The sequence below is a fragment of the Sebastes fasciatus genome, chromosome 15 (assembly GCF_043250625.1).
Source record: "Sebastes fasciatus isolate fSebFas1 chromosome 15, fSebFas1.pri, whole genome shotgun sequence".
Lineage (NCBI taxonomy): Eukaryota > Metazoa > Chordata > Actinopteri > Perciformes > Sebastidae > Sebastes > Sebastes fasciatus.
In genome coordinates, this window is record NC_133809.1 from 15,156,961 (window position 1) to 15,170,765 (window position 13,805).

Below are 13,805 nucleotides of genomic sequence, written 5' to 3' on the forward strand. Positions count from 1 at the left end.
CCTGTGTTGTGGCCATAGATCCAGAAGTCTGATCCTGATCTGGTACTGCACACGCACCAAGAAAACAAAAACAAAGCTAGAAAGAGAAAGAGAGTCCGGCTGTGCCCGGGGTCTGGAACCTCCTGGCGTTCCAGCACCATGTCACAACATGTCAGCTGGCCGTCACGGCTGAGGGGGGGCCGGGCTGCAGCGAGGCGAATGGAGGCAGTATGGGCGACTTTTCAACCTAGTGACTGGAACCTCGCGCCAAGAGAGGCAGGGATGTGAAGACCATGTGTGAGTGAGCCTTCAGTGTGAAATTTAGCCATGATAACACTGAGTATTATGCTACATTTTTAGATAATGGCTGATGACACGTATGACAATAGCCAATATTTTTAAGAGTTCATTTATTCAGTGGCTGGGACAGTATAGGACATGTTCAGCCTTTAAAGGTGCTCTCTACAATATCCAGAGCACTAATAAAGCAGTAAACAACTATGTGCTACGTAAAGATATAAAGGAGTAATGTCTACCTGAGCAGAGAATGAAGTCGCTCTCCCCTCTGTGTGTGTTATAATCCAAGATTCTCCTTGCTTTGTTTACATCGCCAAGCCGGCTGTGCATGCTTTTAGTGCATGTGAGCGTGCCCCGCAGGCTAGCTCACACACCTCTGTTTACCCATGGCGGGTCAGACCACGAGGGCCCGTTCCTGTCCAAAGGTTCTCATGACAACAGATGCAGCGGATTAATCACCCATTTTCCCAGCTTCCCTTCCAAAACAATGTGTGTACTCTGTGAAACAATCAAGCTCACAAGCAGACCCTTCAGGCTGTAAAAAAGGCTCCAATGACAGGAGTGGATGTGGAAGTAGTGTGATGAACAAATGTACCATATGGAAGTTCAAGTGTGGGGTTAGTGTGGCCTGTGCCAGGGAGGAAGTGGTTAGTGTTGTTAGACAGAGATATGAGCTGCCTTTGTAATACTGAGGAAAGCTGATTGTGGTTTGTGGTCAAAAAGGAGAAGTTATAAACAATACGCAAACGGGGATAATAGGAGTTGCAGAATTATATGGTGAATTTAGATAAGCATAAGAAAATAGAATACGAAGAGAAGACTCACCTGTTCCAGTAGCTCCAGAATTGTTCGTTGAGATAGGTGCGATGACTGTGGTCGTCTCCGAATGACGCTTTGCTCTCAATCCAGTGTACAATGTGTCCCTCCACAGCTTTTCAGAAACGGAAACACAGAGCAACACTCAGAAAGCCAGTGACAAGAAAGCCACACAAGCAAGATTGAGAAAGGGACATTTTCTTAGATGTTTTTCCCTGTCATTCACAATAATCAAAGAAAAATCTAGTGTTAACATAACAATGTTTTGACATCTTCATAATCCTCTTTGAAACAAGGTAACTAAGGTTAACAGTGATTATGCTTACATGCACAAAATATTAATTTTTTTGCCCTTATTCCGAAAAAGACAATATTCCTCCTAAACTGTTTACATGAAAATGAATATTCCACTAATATTCCCGTTTACATGCAGCTGTGCATACTCTAATTAACCTGAGATGCATATTCTGTATGTGCTGTATACATGTCCAAAGAATGCTCCTAAAACCTCAATAATGTCGGCATATCCCACATGTCTTAATCGGAAAATGCTACATACGAAATAAGACCTAATTCAGAATATCCAAACGGAATATACTGTTTACATGACCCACATCAAAATTGGATTACTATCATATTCAGAATATAGTGGAATATTAGTGTGCATGTACATTAATATACTACTATTATTCCGAATATGATAATATTTGCAAGGTTGGGGTTGAGATGTATTCCCAAAAGAAAAGCCCATATTTCTGGTCGGAAGGAGAAACGCACCTACTTTTAAACATTACGAAAGACATATGATATGCACAGGTTTTTGGATATGCGCAAATATTGCATCGCCGACCTTTTCAAGAAGGTGGTTGAAGGAATGAATGAGGGAGGCTGTGTTTGCATGGTCGAACAAGTCCACAATGGTTACGTTAAATGGAGTATGCATGGCTGCATGTAAACAGGAATATAAGTGGAATATTAATTTTCATGTAAACAGCGTAGTAGGAATATTGTCTTTATCATTATAAGGGCAAAAAAATTAACATTTTGTGCATGAAGATGTAGCCACTCAGTTATTACAGATAAAATATTGTTATACATGTAAATACTAACCAATGGGAACCTCCAGGATGATATCAGGTGTTTTGTCGTAGCCCATAACTCTCAGTTGGTTTTCATCTACAGGAGATAAAGTGCAGTATTTTAACATCTGACTTTTCCTTTGCGATAAGTTTTACTCTTCACCAAACAAGTTCTGTTGCATCCATCACAGGCAGGTAACCTAACAGCCTTCACCAAGGTGCTGGTAACAAAACCCCTTAGTGTTAGTGAAGCAGAGAAATAACAGTAGAGGACAGCAAGCACAGTGAAACCATTAACTACATCTGCCACGTATTCGCTGCCGTTGCACAAAAACCTGTAAAAGCCTAGTTACAGAGCTTACTCTCCAGTTCGCAGTTTGGCAGAGCTTTATAAAATATACAGCGAGGGGACAAGGTTGGCATTATAGCGTCTGTAAGCTTGACCCCTGCCTGCACAGGCCGCAGCCATTGTCCTTGACTTCTGGTGCGCTTCGGCCATTATCCCCACAACACCTGATTTCTCCATTAAATCTCGGGCTGACCAGGTCATTCGGTTCCAAGGGCCTGCCTCTTTGTCTCCAGCCAAGCTCAACTAATGGGGCATGGAAGGGAATTGAGGAGAGATGGAGGGTGGCGGTGTCAGTGGTGGTGAGGAGGTAGCATCATCAGCCAAGGGGGGAGAAAGAGAGCTGAGTGAGGTCAGAGAGGCTGCCAGAGGCCTGTGGTACGGAGGGGCATCCTGGGTGTGGTAATATGGGTGTGGATGTGGTGGGATGGGAGCCTCTATTCATACCTGCTGGGCTGTTGACATGTGGCTTTGATCGCCTTTTTTTTTTTACATCACCTTTGATTAAAATTAATGGGCCATCCCTGCTGTTGGGTAGCTTATTTCCAATCCATTTATCAGATGGGGTGAGGCTGCCTGAGTGGCCCTCGTGCCGCCCGAACTCTGACAGTTTTAGAACAGTCCTCTGTGCAGCTCCGAAGAAAGGTCAGCACTCCAGGATCAAATAAATGATATGGTCTTAATGACAGTGGGAATGACTTTTATCCTTCATCACTCATCTGACCTAGGGGATGGTGATGGGACGGGGGTGATGGGGAGGAAGGCAGGGTTAAAAATTACGTTTCACAATTTCACACCCGGACACGCTACCTTGATTTAATATTGTTGGAACAAGATAATCGTGTTAGTAAAGTAGAAGATAGTAAGAGATCAAAAATATAATTGGTTAAAATATTACAACCACATATGAGGAGTTTCTTTTTTCTAAACATTAATTCCCTTTGGAAGAAAAATGGCAACAGTATTTGCAGTCAAGAATCCCCACAATGGTACCATAATATCCATGTTCATGTAAACAGAAACCTTCTTCATCCACTTTAGAAAACAGCAACCTGAGAGGACCAAACATTACAACTAACGGAACATTAAAAGCTACCTTTTAAGGCTTTTATTCTATAAATATTCATTCATCCAAGGATATTTGATAACAGCTCCTTGTAGTTAGCAGATCAATAAGAGATAACATCCACTGCATCAGTCATGTCCAGGTCTTCCTTTTACTAAACTTACAAAAAGGCTACACTGCTGTGGCCGAATTGACTTTAGAAATGTGATGAGAAGGTCAAGAGACGCCTTACCTAGAAAGGAAAGATTCCTCTCCTTCAGTTTGTCACAGAGCAGCACCTCGTGCTCGTGGCCAATAGCGCTGAGAAAAGAGAGTCAAGGATTCCAACAATATAGAAACAGCAGTATCTTATACATAAAAAACAGAATATAGGGGTAGAAAGGACATTCCCATTCAAATCAACGTAGCAGGATGGTCAGAGTGGCGGACATTTTTATGTGTACCGCTGCCATAGCGATCGTTGTAGCGGGTTGGACACATAAACTAAACCGACTTGTGGTAAGGTGCAGACTCACTGAGGTGAGGTTTTGCAGCAACGACGACTAAACAAGCAGTGGAGTAGTAACGTTACGAGGCACATAGTAAATGTAAATAAGTCAAATTGAACGACTTAGTCCTTCATTCATTCATAAGTAATATAAATGAGAAAAAAAAAGTTGATCACAAAAAAATCTGGAAATTTACCTTCGAAATTGGTTACTATGGAAACCACAACGTACACTGTAGTCTGCTGTGGTAACGAGATCCGTGCGCAGACGTGAGGTGAAGTAAACTCAACTGTGCTTGTGTATGCTTGACATCAGTTTAAGTTAAGAATCTGCTTCTCTCCGCTATTGGCTTACTATGCAAAGTGAAAGCCACTTCTCTTCTTGCCGGATGTACAGAAAGAGCCCAATCAGAGTTTTCAGGTCAACCTTAATCTGCTTTCACAACAAATCTCCAAAGTGCATTACCTAAATGAGGAAGAAACAAAATGCCAATTTGGCAAAATGCACAGAGCGCCTGAACTCGCTGCTCCGCTCATTCCTCTAAAATCTTTGAAGAAAAATGCTTTTAGAATAAATGCCATTTCGCATCAGGGCGCATGCTGCTTGATGCCACAGAAAGGCATCCTGCATTTACACAGGCTGGATATCTTATATGCAAAACTGACTTTTTCCAAGAAAGAGAAAAGTTAGTATGCCATTATATAGTGCCCTCAACAAACACTAATCTCTAAAAAATGCATTTAATTAATACATGCATATCGTGATTGGCACAAATGCTTTCCTCCCTTTCAAAGCACATAGTGGGGCGGTTATAATGAACTCTCTGTGGAGGAGTAACTGACTCTAAGTTGACACTGACGGGAGGACAGCCAAAGAAAGGTAAAAAGGGGGGTGTGTGGAAGGAGGGCAGGGTAGGACAGGGTTGACTGGCTATGAACAGAACGACCCAGCCCCACCACACACAACGCCAAAGCTTGAAAACACACACAATAACATACAGATGTACCCATGTAAACTCATTCAAATAAGTCTCCTCCCCCAGGAAAGAGTTGGTCTGCTACCCAGCTGCTTGCTCCTAAATAGCTTGGACTCCAATTCTGCCCCTATAGTCGAGGCCAAGCCCCTGATAGATACAGTAAAGAGGGGTATTTGTTGTTGGGCAAAGAAAGGGAAGAAAAACACTGGAAATATATAAGGAGTACAACAGAATTACGAATAAATAAAATAAAACTAATGTGCGATTAAAATTAATAGTTGAAGTTGGACTGATGTGCCCAGAACTGTCCGTGGTGCTGAACAGCATAAGAATTGTCAGTACTAAATAAAGCAGGGCTCAACAATAACACTTGCCCGGGGCAAGTAAAATGCCAAATTGGGCTAGTAAATTTAGCAACTCACTTGCTCTATCGGACAAGTGGTAAAAAATAAATAAACAGGAGCTGGAGCTGATGATGGAAGTAGCTGAGGAGTGAGCTTTCTTATTTTTTGTATTGTTGTTTTACCACTGTACAGCACTTGGGTAAACTTTTGTTGGTTTTAAATGTGCTATATAAATAAACTAAACTTGAGCCATCTCGCTTCCTTCCCATCTCTGTTGAGAGTTGCACATCTGCAATACTGATCGGGCCCTCGCGGAAAAATAGAGGATGTGGGCGAAACTCCAACTATGTATTGCGCAGTTTGTCGCAAGTTTGAGGGCCAGGCGGATAAAATATGACAATTAACTTTAGTCTTTGTTGTTATTTGATAATCATTAATAAATAAAGCAATTTGTATAAGGGCAAGTAAAACTTTGGGCATGTAGATTTCTCTCCTACTTGCCCAATCAGGCATGTAAAAAAACATTAATGTTGAATCCTGAAAAGGATTAAAAAAATCAGCATGTAAAAGTTTTTTGTAATTAACGTAAAATAAATCATCGGGGTTAAATAAAATACCAAACAACAGAACATTAACCACCACGCGGCTTATGAATTATCTATTTTTTCTTGTATCATAGAACATTGGGTCTGATCCACTGTGTGCACATGGAGATGCATTTAGATCAGCCAATCCTCTCCTCCTCCTCCTCCTCCTTTTCCCTCCATCGCCTTCCAGCCGCTGCACCGGTGATAGTGGGATGGCAGGCGGGATGAAACACTTCCTCTGTGAAGCAGAACTTTTATGTCAGGTGAAGCCAGACACATCTCATCCCCTTCAATAGCTCCTCGTCAATTTCAGGCTTAAAATTTTATGGGATAGGATACTGTTTGATGCAGTCTACCAGCGGTCCATAACAGCAGTCATTTATTGTGCACTGAAAAGAGGGGGAAGAAATATTATGGCGTGCGAAAAGGGTGGGTAGGTGTAAGGGGAGGTGAAGGAAGGGAAAAGGAGCCCGTACAGTGCCGGGGAGAGGAGAAAACACAGGAGATGCTGGCAGATTGGCAGGCATGACCGCCGGCTCTCACGTGACCTCATCAGCAAACATGAGCGGCTGATGCCGTCTGTCAGCCAGGTGGTACAATAACACCTAAAAACTCACTGTACCTAAGCAGGAGATTTGTTACATGGAAAAGGGCAATAAAATGATATGAAATTGAATTTAAGTAATTAAAAATCATTCCATGACACAAAACAATTTTCCTGTAATATATCAGTTTAATTTTAAACTCTTACCTGGTAGATGTTAGTGGCCAAAATTTGGTCCGGAATTAACGACGGCTCTTTGAGCATGCTGTTCAGGACTGGTTTAGAGGCTGAGAACAGGACAGAAAGGCAAAAGAGGGAGAGAAACAATTACAAAAAATTACATAAATATCATACGTAAATGACGTCAAACATTGAAGCTCGTCTAACCCACAAATATATGTAAAATATTCTAATAGCTGCATTGAATTGAGAGCGAACAGCGGAAATATACAGACAATAGACAGTCTTGACACACTGTAATTCACCATGCCACTGTTAGTGCAGTATTTCCACACGAGTCCATTAGATGGCTGCTTGGTGTCTATACAGATTTTCTATAGATAAATGTTTCAGTCCAGAGCACAGGAGCCCCATGTAGTTTATCTATGTTATGAACGCCGACTATTCTGCATCTCTCATCCCCATTCTTGCTCTACTAACATTATAAATCAGGAAGGAAAGCCCCCTGGATTGATTTCGCTGGTACCGCAACAGCAAAAAAAAAAAAAAAAGAAGAAAATTCCTTAAATCATTTCTTAAAAAGATTTGGATTAAATGGATTGTATCATTGTGTGACGAAATGGTCGAGGCACGCCATTTTAGTGATACATGGTCCTGACAGACTTGCGGCATTGCAGACACAATACAAGGAAATGTTTCTATTCACATTTCAGGCATGGATGGTGCCTGTACCAACACTGCACAAGCTCATCTAATAAACTGCGCAGAGTATATAACTGTTAAAAACAACACAGCTTATTTAAAGATTTATAAAAAATGGATAAAGGAGTTTAAAAAAAAAACCTTCAAATGAAAAATGATGGATTGGAAAAGACTTTACAGATGCTGACTGGATCATTAAGCGTCTCTTAAATTAATATCATTAATAAAAATGCATTTAGAGGTACATTTAGAAACCCTCCTTTTCAGTCCCTTTTGCATTTCTTTCATTGGTATTACTCCTTGAGAAAACTATCACAGAGAGGACGAACAGTGCTGTGATACCTCATCTACCTTATGATGAAATAAAGAGGGAGGAGGGTGGAAGAAGAACAAAGCCCATTCAGCGCTCCCTCCTCTCTTTCTATTTCTTCTTCTTTGTCTCCATCTTTCTCTGCCATCTCTTTTTTTTTCTTGCTACCTCCTCTCTGTTTCAGTCTCTCCCAGCCAGCCACGGTACTCCCCCAGCCCACCCCATAACCTCACTCTCCCTCTTAGAGCTGCAAGGCACAGGGCTGTGCTTTATTTCTTCGCTCATTTTTCTCAGAGATTGGTACCTTCACACGCAGATCCATACCGTGCTCCTGTGCGGTGCGGGCGGGCGGTGAAGAAAGAGGGTTATATTTTCCCCTTGAGTTAGGACACCTCATGACAAATGATAATGGATAATCAATAAAGCGGGAAATATGAGGCAGCAAACTTTATGAAGCCAGGAGACATATTACTCCCCAACAACACTGGTTTCCCTTAACAAAGTCACTACTCGACTGTGCCTAATAATCTGAAGGAAAATCAAAGGACCCGCAACCACATCAGCAATATTGGCAACTTATTCCACTTTAATGGCATTTTGATTGATTTTTTCCCTCTTCCTAATGGTCGTTTTATAGATTTGACGCTGCTTCTGCAAAACAGTAGTGTGTAATAAACCTCCCCGAAGGCAAACGGCAGCCATTAAAGCTCTTGTCTTACTAGCGCTCATAATTGGGGGTTGACCACCACCGCATTTTGGTCTCTCACATAACACACACAAACACACACTTCCAGCACTAGGCTTCTCTCTCTTTCTTTATTTCCAAGCCCTTTTATATTTTTTGGTAGACGGCCATAATAAGTGATAGGATCCCTTCCTCCTGCTCTTTCTGAGCGATGGGGTTAAAAATAGCCATAAAGAGGTGACCTTGGCGCTGACATTGTGGAATTTCAGCCAAGCATTGACCTGATGAAAATGGAAGGCCGGGCCGCTAATAAATCAGGATGCTTTTAAAATGAGTTTACCCTAATGCTCATTCATCACGGGCTGTAATGCCATTTGCAGGCCCGGGATTCGCCGCTGTGCACAAACACAGCAGTAAATAACAACAGGGCCCTCGCATCCCTCGCATCGTTGCAGCCTCCAACATCAGCATACATTTATTAAAGACGCCCCCGCCTTGCACGGCAGCACTCCTCTATGACACCCTGAGCTCCTCTCTGCCACACACACACACACACACACATGGCGTGCTCTTTAAATACACACAGACGCACACATAAAACACGTGCAGGAAAATAAAAAAAAAAGCATAATCTGAAGAACACCAGACACAGAGAACAAAGCCCTGCAGCGCGACTTTGCACCTTGTAAACATTCACCAAATTTACTGTAATTGTCCCATGTTGGTATAAATTCTGACTAAGGCGCCATATCACACCGTCAACATCTGAACAGAAAAAGAACAGAGAAGAGGAGAATAATAGATGTGAAACGCTATACGCCTCCATTGGGATTCGCTAAAGAAAACAAGCAGTGTAAACAAATCACGAGCCTGTTTTTCATATGCAACTCCAAAACAAGATAAACTACATAAAGCAAGGTAACGGCAACATAACCTTGGCTTGATTTCTTATTGCGCGCTCGTGTCATTTTGTAACTACTCTTCCTTTTCCTCCACGAGGGTGAAAAAGTCATTATCTCAAACACAAAAAAATGTTGAGAAACCTCATTAGATAGCAACATTTGTTGAGGGAGGACCGTAATAAACAGTAACGGATGACGATTGTTATTGCCCCTGACACTGATGAGCTCCTCTGCAAGTTTGTTTATTAATTAAAAAACCCACTTTTTTTTTTTCCACGGGCGGGAGGGGGGGCGCTTATCCATTTCCTCTATATACCCACCCCCCTCCCCCACACACACACACTCCCCATACACAAGCCATTGAGCTGTGGAGGGGCACTCGTTCATCAAACTTCATGGTGCAAGGGAGAGACAGGTCCTGATAATGTGCGCCGCTAAAGCTGATTTTCCATGATGAATCTCGGAGCATATAAATTGGCTAATATCTGAAAACATTTACAGATACTAGAGGAATTGACTACTTGTGGGACATGATGGATGAGGCTCCGCGACGCTGGCCGACAGCTCCGCAAATCTCTGCGGCTGCCTAAAGCCCTCATTTGATTTTCCAATTTACTCCTTTTAAATTTATCCTCCCGTATTGAAAAAAACAGAAGATGGGCGAGCGAGAGAGAGTGGAAGATGAGAGGAAGGGGGGAGAAAAAAAAAAAGTGTTTTTTTTTTTAAGTATCTGTGGTGGTGTGTGTAGGTGCTAGTTGATGATATGAGGTGGTATCTCCTGTGCAGGAGGAGCCCAGTCCCTGAAGAGGTTACTGGGGCAGAACTGATCTGCTTCCACCTGATTCTCCCTGATAGCGGTGAGATGAGACTCTACATTCCTCTGTGTGTGTGTGTGTAGCAGTAGTAATAGTAGATCTGGGGAGGCTCTGCTATGGAGCGAGGCTTCCCAGGTCAGGCCATTAGACTGTGGCAGAGGCTGACTGGAGCTTCTCTGCTGAAAAGGAGTAATTAGTATACTTGTCAAGTGAAGTGCCACGCCGCTGCTTACCTCCCTTGCACCCACCCCTTGCATGCATACACACACACACACACACACAGAAACACTCATCCTGCCTTTACCTCCTTACTCCCTCCCTTCTTGCTAATGAAGTGCCCTTGCTCTCATTATTTGAAAAAAAAAAAAAAAAAAGGTCTGCATATACACCACAGTGGAGAGGTGAGAGAGAAAAGAGAGGAGCACTTGAAGACAAGAGAGGAGGAACCATTACAATCACAGTGGTATACCGAAGTTGAGATTTTACTGGATAGAACATAATACAATATTCAGTTATCAACACGTCTGATCTGCAAAACACTGGAGCTATTATGAATTCTGTCAAGGAAGCGAAGGATCATAGTAGACACTAACATTCTCACAGTGTTAACATCAAACACAGGACATTTATAACCTCGCGTACAAGGCTTCTGTAAAGGAATGTGACAATAAATCTTAAAGGCGGTCGAATCACATAGTTACAAAACATGGAGCAGCAATCTAATCTGGAGCCGGGCCTTGGGAAAATGGAAAAGGTCAAATAGCTAGCAAAATTGCCTCCTCAAAAAAAGTACGTCTAAATCTAGAGGCACATCAACTCCTGTCAAAGGAGGAATAGAGAGAAAGATGAAGAGATAGCAGGAGGGGGGAAAGAAAGAGCAGGAGCTCCCCCAATGTGAGGCAATACGAGGTAGTGTTTTCTACCCACATAGAGTTGGTTTACAATATAACTGTGTCATTTACTGAATTTACCAGTGGGATGAGACGCACACTGTGCACACCTGATGTAGGTTTAATCCAGTTTATGATGTCTGTCCATGTCAAACATATTTCTCGTCGGTGTGAACATTTTAAACAGTTGTAAAATATTATTTTTGTTGCAGTACTGTGTAGTACATCAGTTACGTCACTATTTTGATTACCAACTTTTCCAGTTATCAATTTAAAAGTAATTTCAGCAAACATTTGCTTGTTCTAGCGGCAACGGTTTCAATGCTCATTTTTCGCAGTAGAAATACACGAGTACTAGCTCAGAAAATGTTCCGGAAAAAAAGGAGACGCTTCTTCGCCGCGTAATATTTGCGTTCTTTGTGAAAATACAGTAAAAAAATATATTGCTGTGCAAATTAATCGCACGAAAAAAACGCCACCGGTAACGGTCTTTAGTTGTGTTTCTGTTTTATTGTTATCAAATTCAATATTTTCATACAATGCCTTATTTGTGCCTATAGGGCTGGCCAATATGACGATATATCGCCAAAACGATATAATAATAATCATTAATATTGTGATATAGGCTTGGCCTATATTTATTTCTATTTTTTCTTCACTTCACTTAAAAGTTTTATGTTCATTTTGCACTCAAGTTTTTAAATTGAGCAAATACTTTTCATTTGTCAAGTATTTAATTCACACAGGAGTATACAAAAATAGGTCATTTCATATAGACTATTTATTTATTGAAAAGAAAACATGCTATATCGTGATCTATATCGCTATCGAGATATGAAATGACCAATATCGTGATAGAAGATTTCAGCCATATCGCCCAGCCCTACTTGTGCCTCATAAACTTCATTGTCACATTCATGTCCCGTATTTGGGACATTAGTCCATAACCAAGAGGAATTCTGGCATATAAATACATTAAATTTGTCTCAACTGGTTCACAATGCTGTACTTTCTTCCTAAAAATCAAGTGCAGCTTTCAGTGACCTTAAAATAGTGGATATAAACAGTGTAAAAGTGCACATGTGACCTTTCCTCCCCTACTGCCCAGTCTGTTTTCATGAGACAAGGAGCATTATGGATGTTGATATCATATTCAATACGTGATAAAACTGCTTTGAATGTATTGATTTATTTACAAGCGCCACCAGATAGTCTTTCATTCTGCTTGACTGATGCTCTCTCCAATACTTTTGCTGCAAGGGGGGGGGGGGGGGGGGGGCAGCTTGTTGGTGGTGTCGTCATGTTGAGGTGTGGTTGTGGTGGTGGTGGTGGTGTGTAGCTAGTGGGAAGGGAGGGGAGGGGGAGCAACAACAAGCGAGCAAAACAAAACAAGGAAGGGACAGAAAACAATTTAAAACTCTGTATTGATCCAGCACTAGTGATTGTACATATATTCCACAGTCCCAAAGGCCCCATTCCTGTGTCTCTTAAATGCAAAGGGACAGAGAAGGGGAATAAAAAAAACGATGGTGCTAGGCAAAGGCAAGCCACTCACCCAGTTGGGGGTAATGTCCCTTATATAGAAGTCTATTGATCTTTGCAATGTGCCTGCCCGACTCCCTCTGGAGTCACCACAGAAACACACATACACACACACATGCACACTGGAGCGCAGTCTGGGGCTGGAGGGGGCCATGACGGATATACCTGACAATAGCACTGAACCAACCTGTTAGCTAATTGCCAGCAAAGACAATTATCCTTGCATTGTTTAATAATGGAAACACATTACTGGAGTCTAATATACACACAGGGAGATTGGAGGATTTGACCGCGCGGTCCATGTGGACAGCAATTCATTTGCAAAGGCCAAGCAGGTCACGGGGAGAATGCAGAGGAGCTCTGTCAAAACAGAAGTCACCCTCAAAGCCACTGACTGCACAGCTGGCAACATTGGGAACAGTAGAATGTAGGGTTGGGACGATACACCTGTCTCCTGATTCGATACTTTCACGATACTTGGGTGCTGATTAGATGTGTATTGCGATTTTACAAGTATTGCGATTCGATGTTACAATTTATTGTGATTTTTGTTAAATTTTTAACACTAGATCATGGGAAAAAGTTGAATCAAACACTTCTAGGAATTTTTACTTTGGAAATTATGTAAATTGATACAGGAAAAATGTTTAATTTTCAGCATGTATGTAGCCAGAGATGTCCTGAAATCAAATATATCAGTCATTGTCAGGCATTATTTATTACATTCCCTCACAAATTAGTGGTATTTTCTCTTTAATTATTGAGGATATTTAATGTTTTGTACTTCTGCTGAATGTAATCAATCAATCTTATTTCCATATATGTATTTTGTATACACAGTTCCCTTTGTTAAAACCCTTATTTTGAAAACAGGACGTAGTCACATGTGTATACTCCTGCTAATTTCGCCAAGTCCGTCGCTAGCTCTCCCGTCAGCTCCGTTCTCTTTATACATCCATGGCCAGCTCGATTGGTGCCGTTTGAATGCATTTAACATAAATGTCAGTATATGGGTGCTCTATAGTTGTAGCGTCGGCCGATTTGACCACGGAGATGTGAGTGACGGCTGGCTTGACCGCACATGGCAGCAATACGATGACGTTTCCTGTCCATGACAGAGTTAGCATGCAGTCTAGCTCTGCTTTTCCTGGCAATGTATGAAATCCAAAGTGTTTCCATACTTTGCTGTATGTGTAGTGTTTACCACTTTGGATTTAATATGTGAGGGTTCAAGTCGTATCCACGCGGACCCTCCGC

General features: G+C 41.8%; 2 protein-coding genes across 7 annotated transcripts in view; one reads left to right on the plus strand and one right to left on the minus strand.

The window, feature by feature from the left end:
* Positions 1-13,805, plus strand: part of dph6 (diphthamine biosynthesis 6) — a 243,021-nt gene that overhangs the window by 32,103 nt on the left and 197,113 nt on the right. The window lies entirely within an intron of this gene.
* Positions 1-13,805, minus strand: part of cdin1 (CDAN1 interacting nuclease 1) — a 64,466-nt gene that overhangs the window by 28,956 nt on the left and 21,705 nt on the right. For 4 of the 5 annotated variants that reach the window (XM_074661332.1, XM_074661331.1, XM_074661334.1 and 1 more), the window contains 5 exons: positions 6,730-6,809; positions 6,318-6,367; positions 3,816-3,883; positions 2,203-2,268; positions 1,102-1,207 (listed from right to left, as the gene is read on the minus strand). In XM_074661332.1, coding sequence (XP_074517433.1) covers positions 1,102-1,207; positions 2,203-2,268; positions 3,816-3,883; positions 6,318-6,367; positions 6,730-6,809 — 370 coding nt within the window. Of the gene's footprint in view, positions 1-1,101; positions 1,208-2,202; positions 2,269-3,815; positions 3,884-6,317; positions 6,368-6,729; positions 6,810-7,182; positions 7,637-13,805 lie in introns of those variants that run through there. The other variant, XM_074661335.1, reaches the window with a different exon arrangement.